Source organism: Phasianus colchicus, chromosome 4 (genome assembly GCF_987193195.1).
Source record: "Phasianus colchicus chromosome 4, bPhaCol1.hap1.1, whole genome shotgun sequence".
Taxonomy (NCBI): domain Eukaryota; kingdom Metazoa; phylum Chordata; class Aves; order Galliformes; family Phasianidae; genus Phasianus; species Phasianus colchicus.
Window position 1 is genome coordinate 66784142 of NC_143439.1, and position 21082 is coordinate 66805223.

Genomic DNA, 21082 nt, shown 5'->3' on the forward strand with positions numbered 1-21082 from the left:
AATAAAAGTTTCATCGGGGGCTCTGTAAGTCAGAGGGTTGCTAAAAATGGTATTAAGTACACTTGTACTGAAGCACAGACTTCATTTTTTCAATGCACGTTACAAGAGCTACAAGCAATCACTGTGCAACCACACAGATGCTTCCAAGTACCACCACCTTACCTCACACCAAAGTTCATTTTCAGTATCAAACGTGTAGTCCTGTATAGATGGGTGGCTGTCCACAACTGCATTTACTCGCACCTCTGCTGACTTAAGTAATTGAGCTCTGTCTTTTTTAGTCTGAGACATAAAGGAAAGGTGTTGAGAATGATCACCATCTGCTTCATTTTGATCTTCTTCATCAGCATCTTGGGCCCTCTCTTCCTTTTCTGATTCACCCTCTTCATCTTCTGGATTCTCAGCATTATTTTCTTCCCCATTCTCTTCTTCACTCTCATAATCAACCTACAAAGAAATAATGAGGCACTTACCTGAGACAGAACACACAAGGAAACAAAACACATGAAGCAATTTTATGCATAAACCTTCTTGGCAGTACCTTGCCTGTACCTTGCCTGTACCATATGGCACAATGAAAGCATAGCTGTTGTAAAGAGAATAATGCAGCACATGCAGTTCAGTCTCTACTTATCATAGAATCATAGCTTTGGAGTTTGCTTCGATGGAAATTTTCCTGCCTATGCAGATCAAGGCAGAGGAAATAGAAATAAAGCACAGTGCTGAGCACCTATGAAGTCATTACCTCTTCTTCCTGGTTCCTCCTCATTTTTGCTTCTGTAGCATCACCATCCCCTTCATCAGGTTCTGCATCAACAATCTTTTCTTCTTCCTCACCTTCTGGAGCTTCTTGATTATTTTGTGCCTAGAAATCCATAATAAATGAGATAATCAGAATCAGACTGACTCTGCTGGAATGCATGAAATCCATCGGAAGCCTTTAGCAATACATCTGTAATTTAGCAATCCGCTGTCCATCTTTAAGGTGGACATTCCTTCCTTAACATTAAAGAACAAATTCTACAATACATAAGCTATTGCTCTGTTAATATGACAGCCCTTATTGAGAAAGAAGTGACAGAAGCATGCAAAAGCTCTTCAGCAAACAAATCTTTCCCCAAAGGTATTGGCAAGCAGTTCTGTGACAGGATCTCATTCTGGGAGAACAGTAAGCTTTTGTCTCGCTGAACCTAAAACAAATATGCATTCTCAGAGTACAGTCTTAAGTAAATGAGGATTTTATCTACAACAAAATTAATAAGGAAGTAGTTAAGAGAACACAAAGATAATTTATGCATAAAGAAAATAATTAACTTATTAATAATAACTATTTTTGTATTCACACATTTAGGGTCTTATCAAAACAGACTTTTCCAAATTCTGGTTCTCAAAAACAGATAAAGAAGTGAAGTACTGAGCTAAGGTTATGTTTTCCTTATGTACCTTGTCTCCAACATCTTCTACATCTTTACGAGTTGCTTTGCGAGTACTGACTTCAGTAAAAGATGACATCTTTGCACGCTTCCTTCTGATGGCTTCCAGGAAAATTTTAAAGAACCTGAAAGAAGAAGCAACCCCAAATGCCCAACCTCAGCTACACTATGATTTTAAGTTGACATAAAACGAATATAACTTAAGACTCCAGTCAACTTCTGATAGGACATAATTCTCTGGTGGATGCAAAAATATTTTTAGGGTAAGGCAAATCACTTTTCTGCTTGGCCCTTCCCCATTTCCTTGGGAGTAAAAATTTGGTATCAAATCTCTTACAATGGTTGGCAACCCTGCACATAGCAGGAAGGTTGAAACTACATGATCATTATGGTCCTTTTCAACCCAGGCCATTCTATGATTCTATGAATGTAGCCATGCACCCCAAAAGCTTATGATTTAAGCTTACCTGGATATAAAATTCAGGCCACCACTGAGATTTTATTTTTTTATTTTTAAACCAACAAGCAAAATTGTTAAATGAAGTAACTCAGCATGAACACATGGCCTGGACAACAACAAAAACCAACAAATGAAGCCCTCACTCTTTTCAATTTTTAAAGAACAAACAACAACAAAAATCACAAGGTTTATTTAAGCTCAGTGACAGCACCAAGCGATACTTTAAGCACATTGAAAATAAACAGTTCAGCACCAAAGGTAAGGAATGTGATGCTGCTTGCATAGGCTCTTCTCACATAAAGTTACCTCACTTGTCCAAACAAGTTTTATGCTTTTATTGCTCTTTTTGTTTTGTTACCTATATACATTAACTATGTATTTTATACACAGCCCAAGACAATTCCTCTTCACTCAATATGGTCCAGGCAAGAAAAAAAAAAAAAAAAAAAATCAGTCATCCCTGGTCTACCTCAATAGAATCCTGCACAGTGATACCATCCTGCCATTGATACCCAGGTTTGCTCAAGACAAAAAGCAGCTGTGTAGATGCTTCTGCTAGCACATCTTCAGGACCCTTCTGCACTGAAAACCACAGCAGTGGAAATAACAAACATGCAATGATCCTTAGAGCCCACAGAAGGTCAAGAGAAGAGAAACAGGAAAGCATGTGAAAGCAAACTAACCTTGTTTCCATGAAGTGTAAGATGTCCCTGGGCTTCACACACTTCTCCTCTCGATAGTATTTGTGGGGCAAGAAGCAGAATTTGATTTTGTAGAGGCGATGGCTGTTCTCCTTGTTCTTTAAGTGCAGGGATTCCTCCAACTCAACTTTCTGCAATACCTACAAGTAGCAAGAAGTCTGTCTTGGTGAAAGAACCTTATTTACTTCCTGCAACTCCAATGCTTTCCATATGGGACCTGAATTACACAAGATTAATTGAAAAACTTTCCTGCGGGCTTTGTGGCAGCTCCTGGGGAAGAGGACTCCACTTCATGCATTCTTTTTGGTCTCAACTCCTGCCAAAGATTGATTTAGACAATACTAGGAGAACAGTTTGATCCCTTGTCCCACTTTTTCACTAGAGCCCACGCTCAGTGGGCCAACAGCTTCAGTTTATTGACCTCTGTTCCTTGGTCATTGAAAACAACCAGTATTTTAGCAGAGTTGACTCTATCATCACTGCCTTCTGACTGGAAGAAGCAACACAAAAGACAGAGAATGCAGGAGAGCACAGAAAAGACTGCACCCCTAAGAAAAGATGGACCTCAGAATTGAACAGACTTCAGCATATCTGTATCTGATGTGCAGATTTTCAAAGGATACACTGCATAGGTGGCTCACCTCAGCTAAGCACACTCTTGTGAGCTGTTTCTTGAGCTGTTTCACCTTCTTGTGAGCTTTCTTGGTATTGAGCACAGGAACACTCATCATTGGTGTTTTAATATTTGCACTGGCTACCATCAAGATCTCCCGCAACCTTTAAACAAAGAATAGTTTTTCAAATTAAGCAATAGAAGCACTATGCAATCAAATCAACATCTCTTTCATTTAATAAGACAGCAGGCAGCAGCACGTTTATTTAATAAGCCAGCATGCAGCGACTGCCAGTCTCACCAAAACCATACATATCAAGAGCTGTGGTTACCACTGCAGCACTCTTTTGCACTTCCTTGGTTCCTCATACGGCACAGCACAACTGCAGCTCTACTGATTCCATTAGATTATCATTCCAATTACGGGAAGAAACCAGAGATAAGTTGTTCCCAGAAAAGAACTAATGAAGCCTGCTTCCTACAAATGCATAACGTATTCTCCTCTTGCCTTCTCCCCCTCCTCTGCTTCACTGAAGTAACACAACCATCTGCCACCTAAGACATCAGTCTCATGCACAAGGCCAGGGTTAGTATCTGCACTATTAAAAAATGATTGGCTGGTATATGTGCATGCTGGCAGAGTCACTGCCAGCAAACAGAAGTGCCAGGAGAAACCTCGATGCTATCAGCCAGGTCCCTTTCTGCCTAGGTGATGGCAATTCTAAACCTGCAAGATTTTGTCATTGTTTACAGTGATTTTTATTTATTTTAATAAAAAGACAAACAGGTTTAAAAGTTAATAGGGGAAAGTAAGGTGAGGCAAAGAGCAAATCTACAAAGCATGGTTGCCTTAGGGCTATACTGTAGTGAATAAAATACAGAAACAAGCCATTTGTTATAAACCAGGGAAGGGTAAAGGACCTCTCTAGTTATTTAGTTTCTGGAAAGTGAAACAAAAGCCACAAAACTGTAAAGAGTTGAAGTATTTCTGAAAATACACAATAAACTGATTTATCATTTGCTCTGAAGATTACACATCCCTGCCATTAAGACAGAAAACTACTAAAGTGCCAAAAATAGCTAAGGATCCAAGGAGAACACAGGTTTCTCACCTTGGAATACCCAACGTGACATTCATTTCACCTCTGCCAGCAAAATGGAAGGTGTTCAGAGTCATCTGTGTGGAAGGCTCCCCAATACTCTGAGCTGCAAGAAGACCCACAGCTTCTCCTGGGTCACAAAGAGACCGTTGCCACTTCAAATATAACAAATCCCTTAATCTGAAAGACATGACATAAGCAGAGATATAAGTTCAACGAGTACAAAATAAAGAACTCTGTATAGCCCAAAACAGGGCTGAAGCTAATGAAGCTCTTCCAGCCAATTTCTCTTGGTAGCCTTTGGATAGATCCCTTTCAGAAGCCATAAAACTAGATATCCTCATCTAATTTGAGAAATACACCCCATTAACACAAAACAAGGGCCCAGGCAACTGATATTTTACTTCTACTGTTAATTCTCATGTTATCAAACAAAAATCTATTGACTTCCTTATCTCTACTCTCTCACTAACTCCGGGATGTGGCAAGAGCACATTTTCATTTTTAACTGTAACTGTGAAGTATTATTTCATACGTAGAACACAAAGATGCTGCTGTTACTCCATGAAGCCTTTACCAAAGTCCTTACCAGCATGAAGGCTTGGAAGGAACTGATAACCCGAACCCCTCTCCACGATACACTACACAAACATGGCTTTCAGGAACCATTCTGAAACCCACAACATTTGCTTCACAAAGGTCACAACAAAACCAAGAGTTGATAAAGACTTCTCACTGTTAGCCAACTCAGTCCAAAAAGAGAAATATTTTTAATGTCTCAGCAAAGGAGCAAGCACAGAAGTTATTACCTATCAGAAGAAAGTGCTGGTTGCATGCAATCTCCTCCCTTCTTACTTTCTCGTTTGTTGATATAATCTTCAACTCCATTTTCAAACGTTTCTGACACAGATGCAAAGTAGGAATCTGGACGCCAAACAGCAAGACTTGGGTCAGGACACTTATTTGCCTTCTTTAGATACTTTCTTCGTTTCTTCTCATCTAGTTCATACCACATCTTCAATAACTAAAGAGAGAATTTTTAAGCAGGTTGGTTAAGCCACAACAAGACCAAAAGAAAATAATGCCACTTCCACCAGCAATCTAGCAAGGGAATAAAAGCTTATCCACAGAACACTTAAGGCTGTATGTAACACACAGTGAAGAACAACTCAACAACAAATACACTATTCTCCATTTTATGATACTCACACTTTTGATCCTAAATGTCTTCAAGGTTCTTTACGCACTTGAAATAGATTGCCTATCCATACTAACTGCTTCAGAAACCAGTGAAACAGAGTTAAGAATGCTTTTAACTTTGAAGTGAAACCTCTTGAGGTACATAAATCTTTACTGCTAGCTGACTCACCTGCCCCAAGTTGACAAACAAAGGAGCTTTTCCTTTTTAAATTAGTCTGCACTTATGATTTCAACACTGACCTTAAATGTGGCTTGTATCTTAATTATATATGTTGATCTGTCTTATTTCTATTCTTCAGTTGGCCAGTTTTTCAAGTCACATTTCAAATGTTACATTTAATAGAGGAAAAAGTTAACAGACTTGAAGAAAAAAAAGAGAATGAGCTAAATATATGTGTTTTACAAGCTTTTTGTTTTATGAAGAGAAATTAGCTTGTCATGTGGTAGTCTGCACACTGAGCTTTGAGCTTATATACTGATAGTATTTGTCTACAACTATTTACCTGTTGAAGGAAGGAAAAAAACAAATGCATGAATCCTCAAGTCAAACTGATCTAGATGTCATTAGACACACCAAGAGCAACAAAAAAAAAAACCAAACCAACAGCACAGCTGAGTAAACATCCTAGTGACATGTGCAGCCAAGCTAACGGAAGTTATATCGTAACACCTTCAGTTTGGAGTTCTGTATGAACTGTCCACATTGTACCAGGACAAATTCCTTGTGAAAATACGGCTGAGAAGTAGTACCTGTTTGGATTTCATGGTCATACATTCATTCAGTAGAAGCAATAACATACAAATCAGTGTCCTGACGTACAAGAGTATATAAGCACACTTGAAACAGTAGACAGGGCTGGCTTGAGAGCTATATTCTTTGCAACAGCCACAGGCTGTTTCCTAAAACCAGTTTTACCTGAGAGGTTTTGGCCTCTGCTCTAGCTCATGGGCCTAAAGACTTTAAGTAGCAATAAATTAATCTCAGCTTCATTACCCACACAGCTGATCCCTTCAAAACCTGGGAAAGTTACCTGTGAGACACATAGGGACAAAAAAAATAAACCACTGGATTCTGCATTCTTTTTTTCTTTTCCTTTGTTTTGCTTTTTTAATGGCTAGGTCAATTCAACTGCTTCTGTGTTACCTGTAAAGTAGCAGGATCTCTTCCATTTTTGCTTTCTCCTCCTGAGGTTTGTGTCTTTACACTTGCCATTTTCTTTTGAGAAAACAACAGAAAACCTCCTTCTCTCTGCACAGAGTTTTGGTGCCTGGCCCACCACTTTCTGATGGCTTTAAACTGCTGCTTCGCTTGGTGTGACTCCATCCTTGCTAAGGCTTCGTTCAGATGATTTGTCTTCTGGATCACCTAGAAGAAAGTTACCTGTGGGATTACTCCAATTTCTAAACTTGCATTAGCTGAAAAGGTCATCAAGCTGAAAAGATGAATAGGTCATCTACTGCAACTCAAAATGTTCTGCTGCTGTAAAACAATTTTCAAGTCCATACATCTTTATGTGACTAATACCACTCTTCAGTAAGTAGTGACTGAAATGACACCAAAAAAAGGAAGTCATCAACTGTGATAACCTCAGCAAAAACATCATCTCTGTTGATATGAATTCAAGTGCAGTATTAGAAGAGACAGTAAAACTTAACAGTCACTTCTGTATTTCAAATACAGTGGTAAATAAAACACAGCATAGGTCTGGCAGTGACACACAGCTGTGCCACTACCTCACTAAGAGATGAGCTCGATATTAACCATGCATTTCAGTCTATTTACACCACAAAATTAACATTTAGGTGTTCTACCTCATAGTTATCAGCAATGAAAGGAAACTGCTCGGCTTGCAAGAACTGAGTTTTAGGGATATCAAGCCCATCTTCTCCATACAGAAATTGCACCACACTGCCATCGCTGTCCCGTACAGTCAGGTCATACTGAACCACCAGCCCTTCCAAATGCTTTATGATACACCTGTCCCAAAGGAGAAAACAAATATTGAGGCTACAAAGTAATAAGGATGATATAACCCTAACATGAAAAAACACTGTTTCCATTAAAACCTTAAGTGCATTTAAGGACTTGACAGGAACCTTAGAAAAAAAATTCCTACAGACATGACATGCAGATGTCATGATACTGAAAAGCTTCCTGCACGTTTCTCTGGCAATTTCCTTGGATCTTACAATGAAAAAGCAATTTTTTTTTCTATTTCCATCATCACACTGAATTAGCTGCGTTCAAGGAGGCAGGAGTCCTCCCTCAGGACCCCTCACTATCTCTAAAATAATTCAGAAGTTCCATCTTATACATACTACAGACATGGCCTGGATTAGGATCCAGAATAACTTCTCTTACCTTTGTAGGTACCCAGAACGGCTGGTTTTGACAGCTGTATCCACAAGACCTTCCCTGCCAGCCATGCAGTGAAAGAAGAATTCCTAAACACAAGAGCAACCCCATGAGCATTCTGCTGACAGGTACAGCAAGGCTGGTAATTCATACCTTTCTGAAAAGCTATATTTGAAAGCACAGTGCACATAGTTGATTTATTTGTAATTGCAGAAACCCCTACAATAGCAAGATCTATATAAATTCCAGTATAAGCATGTAATGTTATAATGGCATGATAACAGCAGGGTGGCAAAGTCTTTGGCTATAGCAAATGAGAACAAGTCCAAATACAGCAGCACAGATACAGAAATGAAGGAGAAGAGCTGCTTACTTTTGGAAGACTTCAGGTAGGCAGGGATCTCCAACAAGAGATGCCCTCACCTCTACTGCCAACCCTTAAACGAGATCTGGGAAGGGATGGATCCTGGCTCCACCCCTTACAGTCACTCAGGTGCTTTGCTTGCACCTGAGCTCCCCTGTGTTGGCCCTGCCTTCCCACCAGGTGCTCAATCACTGTTTCAAGCCATGATTTACAGCATGTCCACTACAAAGCAGAAGGCATATTAAACTCACAGAAGGTTTGATCCCAGTGAGAAATCTGCCAGTCACAAATCCTCCTGAGCTAGGGGAAAAATCATAAGGTTGGAAACACGGCAGAGATTTGCCAGACGGCATCAGCGGGGGCCTTCGACCTTCCAACTCAATCTGGCCCAGCAAACAAGAAATCTACATTTGAACAGGAAGGAAAAAAGGAAACGTCATTTTTTTCCCCCATCAACTTTTGCTCATGTAAGTGAAATATTTTTTCCTTGAAAACATATCAAAAAGAAAAATTACTCATCCACTAACTGTTCTTTAATTAAATGCTGAAACGTTCAGTGAAGGTTCTTGCTAATGATGGGAGCAAAGGCATGTAGATCATATCTGGTCTTTTTAAATAAAGTTATTCCAACATCTTGACTTGAATCAACACTTCCACTCTCATTCTGTATAAATATTTCAATACAAATACATGTGAAACTAAAATACTGTAAATATTCTGGTCCCTACATTACTGCAATTTCCAAGGCCCACAATAAACATTTGCACTGCTATTAGATAGCCACAGAATAACTTGTACTAGAATGCACATTACTGAAAAATTATATCAATGTACATAGCTGCTAAGAATTATGACTGTCATTACCTGTACTGTATTTACAGTGGATCCTTTGGCTCCTGACTGTACCATCAATTGCAAATTGTTCTCTGGAAAGCTCCTATGCAGACCAAATGGCATGCAAACCTATAGTTGGGGTGTGGTGAGGGGAAAAAAAGCCTATTACTAATAAAATAATAAACACAATTAATTCCTGTTGAAAGCAAAGCAAAAACTGACTGCAGACATGCCTGTTTATAATTTTAAAAGCGTTCTGAATATCTCATTCAGGAAGGAGAAGGCTGAGGTGCTCTGGGAAGGTGGTATGTGAAGCCTCATGCTGGAGACAGATGGAAAGCTTCAGCCTCCAGAACAGTCTATCACCCTGCATCAACATGACATTAACTTAAACAGAAGGGCTCTAAACAAAATTAGTATATACAGATGCCTCGATGCCAACCTTGTTAACTTCATTGTTGTAATTGTTTACTTCCTCCTTGAATTTCAGGTCAACCACGTTAAAATCTCTCTGGTCTTTGCAGAGATGGGCATCCTGCCATTTCCCTTGGACATCTTCACATGATGCTGTTTCTGGCAAATTAAGAGCTGCTCTAACAACCTGAAAGTAAAAGACTTTTTTTGTTTGGTTGGTTTTGGGTTTGGTTTTTTTTTTTTTTTTAGGTGTCAAGCCAATAATTACATAGGGCAGAATTTCTAAATTTTTAAATCATTGGGAAAAAAGTTATGTGAAACAGACTTACTTCAATACCACACTGGTTTGACCTTCTGATGATTTTGTGTCTTTTACGGTCTGCTTCAGGTTTAACCAAGATATCCTCAATCCCTGTTAAAGACAGATAGACCACAGTGACCAAAAAAGAACTGAGAAAGTATTCACCACTTCCTGCAGAAATCACCAGAAATGGTCACTTAAGTGTCTAGAACACATAATGGATGAAGAGAGACCGAAAGAGATGCATTTATTTAGCTTTTAAAGATGCATAAGATTAAATGCTGGCTAAGAGAGACTGTAGAATCACTGCCCCTGGAGATGTTCCTAACAGGAGACAGCCCTGCACAAGCTCACCTGGCAGGACTTGCTTTGAGCAGAGTCCCAGAAATTTCTCTCAGAATAAATTATATGTACAACAGCTGAGGGGACAAGTGGGATGCTTTACTATGTAGAATTTTAGAAGTGTGAACAAAGCAAAGGTGCTATGGCACCATTACGTATCCCAGCATCTTCAGTGTCCAGACCCTCCTCTCCTCCTCCTGTTACAACTTTGTCTCTTCTACACTATTCCCTTTTGAACGTTGCTCATCTCAGCATCTCACTTTGTTCAGTCCTGAATCATCTCACCTTCTCTAGACGCTTACTCTCCTGCTCCAGACTCATTAATCTTTTTCTGATGTTTTAATTACCTAATGATCTTTGCTCACTAACTCTGTCAAAGTAGTTTTTGTACCCTTGCTCCAGTGAATTTAACCCTTAAATTTAATACTGCAATGCATTCATATAAGAACACCTTGCAAAGCTCTACACAACCCTTCGAAGCATTTGAACTATTGCAAGAAAACAGAGTGAGGGTCAATTTTTTTATTCACAACCAATTGCGTTTTTGTATGAGTTGGCAAAGCTCTAATGAAAGTCAAATATTTACCAAAAGATTTACAGTTAAGTGAGATATGCAAGACCTTAAGAACCCCTCAAGGTCCTCCCAGTTCACTCATCAGTTTTTATGGTTTATATGCAACCACTGAAGTAAAAAATAGCATACAGGCTCATAAGAGACTGTATCTAATCAAAGTTTATACACAACACTCTACCCATTTTGATTAGGCAGGACAGATGAGAGAATTTAAAAGGACATACTCAAGGTTATACTTTATTCTTAAAAGCTCAGCTATATTAAAATAAGGAGGGGGGGAAAAAAAAAAAAAAAGAGGTTGCTAGACAGTGGTCCTACTCAAAGACAGTGTCTCATGAAACTATTTACAGAACTCCTGACATGTATTCTGCCCAACAATGTTTGCTTTACATCTCACGAGGTTCTGCAGTGCAGTGCAGTAGTGGATAAGTCCTTGTGATACTCACCCATTGTAAATCCCCTGTAGAGCTGCAGATAAGCAGTAAAGAGGCGTCCCAGACACGTTAGCACTTTTCCACTGGTTTCACCCCCATAGATTTCATAGCAGCAGTGGACTAGGCCATAGGCAGAGCTGCCAAAATGAGCTTTGTCCAGCACACCACAAAGTAATTCCCCACCTCTAATAATAACCTGAAAAAGAAAACAGCTATTCAGGAAGAACACCACCACCAACTGGTGAAAGGAAAAATATATTGACCAATGTTACCTACTTATCATAGAATGGCATGGGTTGGAAGGGACCTCAAAGATTACCTAGTTCCAACCCCCCTGTTGTGGCAGGGTTGCTGTCTGCTACATCAAACACCAGATCAGGCTGCCCAGGGCCCCATCCAGCTTGGCTCTGGGGATGGAGCACCCACTGCATCTCTGGAGAGCTTGTTCCAGTGCCTCACAATCCTCTCAGTGAAAAATTTCCCTTGGCATCTAATCTAAATCTCCCCTCTTTTAGTTTAAGAACACTCTCCCTTTTTCAATATCACTACCTACCTGTGTAAAGAGTTGATTTCCCTCCCATTTATAATCTTCCTTTAAATACTGGAAGGCTGCAGTCTTTACAGCAGAAAAAAAAAAAAACCTCTAATACCACCTATATTTCTCAACTTATAAAATAAGACAATGAAGATGTGGTCCAACAAAACAAGATGGAGTCTGCATCAATCAGGATCAGAAGAGTTTCTCTTGACACCCAGGCCTACCCTCCAACCTCTACCTTCGGGCAGTAAATATCTTTAAATGTCTGTTGTTAACTTTATCATCCTTCTGCTTTCCCTTCTCATTCCTCTACTCTATACACATTTACATTAAAATGCTTCCCAGCCCAGCCACCAGCATACCTGAGACTCACACATTGAGTCAAGATTTAAACATCTGTTTGCAGGTCCCTTCATCCAGGCTTTCCCACCTATCTTAGCTTTCCCAGTCAAATTCAGTGGGACATAGTTTTCTGGGATGATATTTATTAACAATGTAGAAACAACCTATAAAACAGCAGAAACAGCAAGAGTTATTTGTTCCCCCTATTTCCTTCTCGGTGTAAAGAATTTGGCAAGCAGGAGAAAAACAATGTTCTATGCATAGAAGCAAATCTTTAAAAGCTTAAAAATCTAATGCTTACAAGACAGAGTATGCTTTTTAAATGAAAAGATACTCTTGCAGATCCAGTTGGAACATTCACCAAGATCTGTACGGTGTTGCTTAGACAATAGGATCCAGCTTTTCATCAGCTCTCGCAGCACTGCTCTTAATATTAGTGTTCTGCTTACTTTGGAACAAACAGCATTCTTTACCCCAATAAATTATGACTACCTGCTTTCCTGTCCATAATCGTTGTGGTTTCATAATGGCAGGAGGAAAGGTTTTAATTCTTCCTTTCTTGTCTGTTAGTCCTCGATAAACAAGCTCCATATATTGCTCTCTTGTGAAAAAGCAGCCCCGGGTTGTCATGCTGACTCCAGAAATCATGTGGTCCTGGATCAATCCAGGAAGTGGTTTGCCATCCTACAGAAATTTGGAAGAAAAAGGATTTGGGGATAATAAGTCAAGTGTTAGCAGTTCCCAGAGTTAGTGCAGCTGAATTAAAGCACCAAAGTTATTTCTGAAGAACACTTCCCCACAGTAAAACTCTTCTGGATGTTGAGAGTGATAAAGAATGAGATTGTTTAGATGTGATGGGTGCTACCTAAACAAGGAGAACAGCAGGGCTAGGGAAGATGAGAAGCAAGTAACAGTGCCTAAACAAGAATCTGTGAGGGAAATAGCACCTTCGGCAACAAACAGAGACAGAAAAGGAACTAAGAATTAAAACAAACCCCACAAAGAACAAATTTAATCTCATTTATCCTTAGAGAAAACAGCAACAAAATATTTTAAACAATGTAATTTCACGTGGGAAGAAGTTTTATTTACCTTTGGAACTAGATACTGTTCATCAGTAAAGGCTAAGGTGTAGGCCTCTGCCCTACCCAGCTCATTCTGTGGGAAATGGGCGTTCATTTCATCACCATCAAAATCAGCATTGTATGCCTTGCAGTTGGCATAGTGCAGCCTCAGCACCTTCTCTCCAGGCAGGATTCTGGCCCGGTGAGCTTGGATGGAGGGTCTATGAAGAGTGGGCTGGCGGTTCAGTAACAGGACATCTCCACTTTTAATATGACGGCAAACCTGCAAGAGGATTTTTGTCACTATCTCTGAAAATACATGTGTATCCCAAACACTTTCCTTTTAGTATTAGCAGTCTGTGCTGAAGTTTTAAGAGAATGAAACAAAACTACTTGCTCTCAAATCTCTCTGCTCTCCACCTAACCGCATTCTAAGATTGCGTGTACTCCATTAACACCCACAAACCACAGTGATCAATCCAAGGTAACAACATTCAAGCCATATCCCATCAACCTCTCCTCCTCCTTGGCAATACAGGCATCAAAGATGATGAAAAAAAATCTTACATTTTCCCATTTGTTTTGTAAGTCATCCTCCTGATAAAAACAGCCAACATGAAACTGTGTTCGGGGGACTGACAACTCCAAAAGTCACAGAAGTGTGAATTTGTGATTGATGCAATTTTCACAGAATCACAGAATCACTAAGGTTGGAAAAGACCTATAAGATCATCCAGTCCAACCATTCACCTGTCACCAATGGTTCTCATTAAACCATATCCCTCAACACAACATCCAAACGTTCTTTGAACACCTCCAGGGTCGGTGACTCCACCACCTCCCTGGGCAGCCCATTCCAGTGCCTGACCACCCTTTCAGAGAAGTAGTATTTCCTAATATCCAGCCTGAATCTTCCCTGGCGAAGCTTGAAACCATTCCCTCTAGTCCTATCACCAGTTACACGAGAGAAGAGGCCGACCCCCAGCTCGCTACAACCTCCCTTCAGGTAGTTATAGAGAGCAATAAGGTCTCCATTTTGCAGTCCCTGGTGCAGTAATCTCCCCCAAAATTACTACTCTCCACTTCAGCTCTCAATAATCACACCAAAACTTGTGAGCACCCCTGCCAATCTCATTGCAACACTCAGTCTGGGGTCTTATAATAGGGTGTAATTTAAGGAAGATGCAATTAACTGTTTGCAAGCAAAGAAAATGGAAGGAAGGGAAGCCATCCAGAGGGACCTGGACTGGAGAAATGGGACCAGGAAAACCTCATGAGGTTCAATAAGGCCAAGTGCATGATGCTGCACTTGCGTTAGGGCAATCCCAGGTATTTATGCAAACTAAGGGAAGATCTCCTTGAGAGCAGCCCTGTGGAGAAGGACTTGGGGGTCCTGGCAGATGAGAAGCTGGACATAAGCCAGCAGTGTGCATGTGCAGCTCGGAAGGCCAACTGTGTTCTGGGCTGCATTAAAAAAAGCTGTAGTCAGCAGGGAGAGGGAAGTGATTGTCCTCCTCTACTCAGCTCTTGTGAGGCCTCATCTGCAGCACTGCGTCCAGGCCTGGGGCCCCCAGTACAGGAAGGACCTGGAGCTCTTGGAGCGGGTCCAGAGGAGGGCACTAAGATGGTCAGAGGGCTGGAGCAGCTCTCCTATGAGGAAAGGTTGAGGGAACTGGGATTGTTTAACTTGGAGAAGAGAAGGCTCTGGGGAGACCTCATTGTGGCCTTCCAATACTTGAAGGGAACGTATAAACAGGAGGGGGAACGGCTGTTTACGAGGGTGAGTAGTGATAGGACAAGGGGGAGTGGTCTTAAACTGAGACAGGGGAGATTTAGGTTAGATATTAGGAGGAAGTTTTTCACACAGAGGGTGGTGACACACTGGAACAGGTTGCCCAAGGAGGCTGTGGATGCCCCATCCCTGGAGGCATTGAAGGCCAGGGTGAATGTGGCTCTGGGCACCCTGGTCTGGTGGCTGGTGACCCTGCACACAGCAGGGGGTTAAAACTAGATGAGCATTGTGATCCTTTTCAACCCAAGCCATTCTATGAAAATGTTAGATTGACTTTAGCTAGTACTTTGTTTAGAAATGTCCAGAGTTCAGAACTGGAGCCCAAACTTAAATGTCTGAGCCTACATTTGGGAGCCCTGCAAAAAACTCCTTTCCTTCATTACATATTTACCACATGTAGGATTCTATGTAGCCCTGAAGGATTATTCTCAGCCCTGAAAACATACACCAAAATAAAATCCCTTCACAAAACCTACTGAATAAAAGCTTAGCTTTAGCACAGCAATTCACAGGTGCTTTTTTGCCACGGTACACAAATGTGAGAACCATAGTTTCAAATGTCACACAAATTAAAAACAAATAAAGCAGAGTTTTCTTTGGCAAACGTTTGGGAGCTGACACCCTCTCCATAAACCACTGTACTGGTCAACAGGATATATACTATTCATGCACTCTCACTTCACATGATACCAAAAGCAGTTCCTGTCACCATCCTTGATCTTGGACGTGCAGCTCTGTCAGTGAGCAATGACATCATGAAAAACAGGTCATACAAACTGCTTGTGTCATATCTACTCTATTAGTATATTGAATTTCAGCCACCTGAGCTACTATCAAAACTGCTCCAAACGAAGTACTTTAATATTTCAAAAGGAGATTAAAAAAAACCACTAACTTTACCTGAAGACAGGGAAGCAGAGGAATGCAAAATTAATGAAGTACAGCAATATTTTACTTTTCATACTACTAAGACTACCCAAAAACTGTAAGAGAGCTACAAGAATGACTGTTCAGCATCTTGGCAAGATGAATGCCATACACTGCACATTAAGAGACACTGAGGATGAAAAAATGGTTATTAAAACTCCAAACAACACAAAGCTTTTCCTCTCACATAGCACCATAACCTTTCCCAAGCCACATGCTAAAAGACAAGATAACCTTGCCCAGGGAGCCTTTGTGAGCAGGCCTGAGAATCACTAGCAAGAACAAAAAACCCTACCATAAAGTGAAGGGTTCTGATAAGCCAAGCCTTTGTTGTACTCACAATCTTCAGTCCTGACTGGGGTGCACCAGAAGAAGGCGTGAGGAGCTGCTTAGCTATGGCTTCTCTCTGGGTCAAGCTGCTTGCACTCAGCACTGTACGAGACCCATCTTCATTAATAACCATGGAAGCCCCAGGGTGAACCTTTGGGCCATTTATGACAGCCTGCCTCAGCTCTTTGACATTCCAGGGAGTGACTGGCTGAGGGTAGGTGAGTTTGGTAGCAAATACCTGGACAGGAAGGAAGAGAGGAGAGAAACAACTAGTTGTTCAGCTTTTGCTTTAGAAATGATAACAAGTTACTGAGAAAATAGGGTTGTCTGTTAATTCATAAAATATAAATAGAAATCCTTTCTCAACCTATTGTTATGCCAAATGGATGCATTTCTGCTTTAAAAATCTGCACTTTAAGAGTAGTAAACTAAAGCCTTATGATTCTCAATTGGAGCAGAAAAGAAACACTGAATTAGTAATTAAAAAAAAAAGCACTGTTTTAGATTCTGCAAACAAACTTATAATAAAGGTAAAAGCTGCATAATCATCAGGCTCACTGTTCTCATGTAGGCAAGCAGAAAAGATTGTTTATAAGTTCAGAATTGGTTTAATCTCTGAGACTCATTAAGGATGAAGGCTGTAACATACCTATGGGCTTTTCTTTAAGGCTGTCAGGCTTGTTACAGGATACACTGTACAAAGATCAACATTGAAACAGAACCTACTTATGAAACTTTTACTAATTCATTAACCAAGGAAGCAAGGGCAGCTCTTCTTTTTCCATCCTCTTTTCTAGGCTTAATGTTGAGTATAACAGTAAGAAGTTCCTCCTCTTCAATATTCCTTCATTAACACACTGCTAAGGTGGAATAAAGTCTAGGCAAAATCAGTAAACCTCTCCATTTTAAACTGCTTACTATGGAGCTGAAAGCACTGCTGTACAGTTCAGTATCATAAGTTTGTAATCCTTTATTTCTTCTTACCATGGGAATGCCAATCTCATTGGTACCAATGTACATATCAGGGCAAATGACTGATCGAGCTGCAAAATCCACACGTTTTCCCATCATGTGCTTGCGGAACAGTCCTTCCTTTTTCTCTAATAGCTTTGAAAACAAAAGTTAACAATTGAATGGTGAAAAATAAAAGCATGCAACATCAGGCAGATTCTCAAGACATTATAGCAATGAGAATCATGAAAACACCAATGTGCTGAGCACAAATATTTTGCTTATTTTTTATTCCATTTTATTCCATTTCTCTCCCTTTAGCTGCCACTGATACACAAAGACCAAAGTTTAAGACCCTCCTGCTACCAACCTGACGAATACCAGGGTATTTCTCAGTCATTAGTTTGTCCATGTCACTGTCAAACACAATGTTGACATGGGTCTGAAGACGAATCCAAGCGTTATAAAGCTTGTCTGCAATGGTCTGTCCTGGAATTGTTGCCAGCACAGAACGGTCCAGAGGCTCATCATTCTCCTCACCTGTCTCCTACAGAAACAGAGAAGACTTGGATTTAACAAAAAAATACTTGCTGATTATCACATGACATAGCAAATGCAATTCATCAATGAAATTAATTTAACACTGTCGTTACAGTTAAGTGTTCAGAGAGGTCTGATGTCAAGATTTAGAAACATAAAGAGACCTCCAAAGATCGCAGCTATATTCCAGCAGCACTTTAATAACTGATTGCTTAGTAAACAGTCCTCTATCTAAATTAGCTTTTTTATTGGCTAGTCAGTGTGGGGCTAAGAACCACCATGCTACTGGAAAGCCAAGTGTTAAAATAAAAACACAAATCTGAAAGCTTGCACCACTTTGTTCTCACAGTCCAGAAGTCTGTACACACTTTTTAAGGGCACATCCCCACCTAGTGGTTACATTCTTAGTAACTAAAACATATTGAAAACCCTTCAGGATGTAAACCACGTCCAGCTGAAATTACATCCAATATCAAAGAATTCTTAACACAATTTATAAACAAATCCAAAACAAAAGCATTCAGCATGTTTATGATTTGTTTCTGCTCTGTAGGTTAACATGTTGGTTAACCTGCACTGTTTTTTACTCCAAATAAGATACAAGTTTCTTCCTTTGTAGAGCAGTACATTGCAGTGAGCATATCTGTCAAAAATACAGGATTTCCTCCAGTTGTACACAAAATCAGAGACTTCCAAAAAAATATTAGGCTTCATATCAATGGAAGCAAATAGCTGGAACACTGATGACACTCAAAAAAAGGGGGATAACCGTAAGACAGAACAAAACCAAGCAAAAGCTTGATATGTAATCCAGACTGAATCTAGCTTATTTTTCTTCACAGTTCTCAAAGTGAGGATTTCAAGGACAAAGGATACATGCCTTAAAACTCCACACAGACAGTTGCACACTGTATGTCAGTTATTTTTTCAGAAGGGCTCTCATGATTTAAATGAGTGATTACACAGCTCTGCAAGCTCACAGTCCAACCTACAGTCAGCCCCCTCTGTGGAGGAACCTTGTGATTCACAGCCTAAACACCAAAGTTTTCTCCTTGCAAGGCTTCTCAATACTGATACAGAAAAATAGTATGAAGCCACATAGCTTGGATCAATAATAGTGACACACTTCATTCCTACTATATTATCACGTGAACTGGTTAGAAGCAAGCAAGCATTGTTAATAATTACTTTTATGGTTAAAAACAACCAAGGTTACACTTCATAGAATCATAGAATGACCTGGGTTGAAAAGGATCCCAAAGATCATCTAGTTTCAACATTCCCTCTCCCCCCCTCAGCCAACCACCAGACCAGGCTGCCCAGAGCCACATCCAGCCTGGCCTTCAATGCCTCCAAGGATGGGGCATCCACAACCTCCTTGGGCAACTTGTTCCAGTGCTTCATCACTCTCTGTGTGAAAAACTTCCTCCTAAGCCTCCCCTGTCTCAGTTTAAAACCATTCCCCCTTGTCCTATCACTCACCCTCTTAAACAGCCATTCCCCTTCCTGTTTATATGCTCCCTTCAGGTACTGGAAGGCCACAACGAGGTCTCCCCAGAGCCTTCTCTTCTCCAAGCTAAACAATTGCAGTTCCCTCAACCCTTCCTCACAGGAGAGGTGCTCCAGCCCTTTGATTATCTTAGTGGCCTTGCTAGGCTTAGGAGATATAGTAGCTTCCCTCTCCACCATTTTTCATTCAATAAGATGTTGAAGATTTATTCTAAACTGTTTCTGCTGTACATTTTTCATTTTCCAGTAACAGGAGTCCGCTGTGTCTCACAGAGTAGTCTAACACAAAACCAGCATTAAGGAAGCATACATAAAGTGTTTTACCTTTTGTACCAGATAGCTGAGTAGAAAGAGACACAAGGAAAAATATCTATGGAAAACACATCTAGCAGCATACATTCCAGCAGCCCAGGCAAAACCTGTTACTGGAACAGCATGAACAGGAGCCTACCATGAACTGCAACCATATATCAAAAAAGCAGATAATACGATAACCAACAAGTCTTACTGTTTGGATTTTGTCTTCTGCAATTTTAATTGGCTGGCATTGTTCTTTTGCCATGAAAACCAAGAGCTTCCTGATCAGGGTGGCATCCTTCATGACAGCCTGCAGGTTCACAGTTTGACCATTTGTAAACATTCGGTCTCCAACACGATTTACAGGACGATACCTACAGCAGATCAAAATCATTTTAGAAAATTAACATTGCCAGAAGGTAACATAATAAGCCTCAAGCATTCTGAGCTTAAGTCTTCAATGTGTGAAACATAATACTTATGAACTAACAGTGAGCATTTAAAACTTCTTTTATTACACTGAGGCAGTCATAAAAAAGGAATGATTTCATAACAAGAAATTCTACTGCACACACAGCTGTAATATTCACATATTCTGTAAGTTGAAATACTAATATCAAAATATGCTTTTCTAAAAACTAGTATGCATCTTCTGACTCCTTAGGAGACGTGCTAAACCCCGTGACTTCTTTTGTGCTTGTCTGGGAAATTTTTACCTTGAAGGAGGAACCACAAGCAGATCTAAAAAAAACATATCTGGGCTGAAAGCTGAGTCCTTATGGGGATCCATCCCAGGGAAGAGGTAACGCAGAAAGAAACCTGAAGAGATAAACACACCATTACTGCTTTTGTTTGGGAATTCAAACCCCCAGATACGCTCGGTCAATCAAGTCAAAAGACTCTGCCAAGTTAAATACCAGAGAGCTTGTTTAAAAAAACATTTAGGCAAAAATACTTTAAAAAGAATGCTATTGTTCTTTTTGGTCACATCTTTTTTTAGAAACAATTATGAATGGAATACAGAGCATAACAGAAGAAAAAATGTCAAAAGAGCTGGAAGAAAGATTCACAGCTACTGGCTGTGACTACAACATGAATTTTTCCTTCCAACTGTATGCACATTCAGTGCACAGGAAACTCAAACCATTCAGTCTTCAACCAATAAAACCATGGGGAATAGTAAACACAGAGCCACACAGACATCATATTCTCCATAAACAACAACCAAGCTTTGAGAAATGGCAATTTGATAACAGCTGATCAAACTAGGTGACCAAATGCTCTCCCTTTACTAGGAACCAGCCCTTCTTATCCCTAAAAATCTATCTTTCAACCAAGAGCTCTTAAGTGAAAAGGTACAGATTTGAAAAAGGAATTCACACAGGAACAAATGTTACCTTCATTCTTCCACAGAGCCAAGACGAACTCCTTGGCAGTCATTGGTGTCAGGTATCCTCTCTTCCCTAACTGAGTTTCATCAATAGCTAAAAAGAAAGAAAAAGGGGAGAGCGGTGAGAGTAAGAAGTTAGTTTGAAAGGGTTGGTTTTTTTTTCCTTACAGTGGTGTTTCCAGCAAAAGGAAAGATTGAAAATAGTAACCAATGTATTTATTTGGTGTGCTACCCTCTTTAAAGTAGTGTCATTAATTTCATATCCTAAAAGCAAAC

At 40.1% G+C, this 21082-nt stretch overlaps 1 protein-coding gene across 1 annotated transcript in view; it reads right to left on the reverse strand.

Annotated features, from left to right (window-relative positions):
- Positions 1–21082, reverse strand: part of POLR1A (RNA polymerase I subunit A) — a 30086-nt gene that overhangs the window by 6275 nt on the left and 2729 nt on the right. The window contains exons 7-30 of the mRNA XM_031588220.2: positions 20814–20900; positions 20133–20235; positions 19628–19790; positions 17441–17617; positions 17104–17226; positions 16130–16357; positions 13099–13353; positions 12499–12690; positions 12027–12170; positions 11139–11322; positions 9805–9887; positions 9504–9662; positions 9092–9190; positions 8479–8631; positions 7870–7952; positions 7320–7485; positions 6652–6873; positions 5117–5331; positions 4320–4487; positions 3236–3371; positions 2577–2734; positions 1444–1558; positions 746–865; positions 163–447 (exon numbers count right to left, since the gene is read on the reverse strand). Coding sequence (XP_031444080.2) covers positions 163–447; positions 746–865; positions 1444–1558; positions 2577–2734; positions 3236–3371; positions 4320–4487; positions 5117–5331; positions 6652–6873; positions 7320–7485; positions 7870–7952; positions 8479–8631; positions 9092–9190; positions 9504–9662; positions 9805–9887; positions 11139–11322; positions 12027–12170; positions 12499–12690; positions 13099–13353; positions 16130–16357; positions 17104–17226; positions 17441–17617; positions 19628–19790; positions 20133–20235; positions 20814–20900 — 3818 coding nt within the window. The remainder of the gene's footprint in view (positions 1–162; positions 448–745; positions 866–1443; positions 1559–2576; positions 2735–3235; positions 3372–4319; positions 4488–5116; positions 5332–6651; positions 6874–7319; positions 7486–7869; positions 7953–8478; positions 8632–9091; positions 9191–9503; positions 9663–9804; positions 9888–11138; positions 11323–12026; positions 12171–12498; positions 12691–13098; positions 13354–16129; positions 16358–17103; positions 17227–17440; positions 17618–19627; positions 19791–20132; positions 20236–20813; positions 20901–21082) is intronic.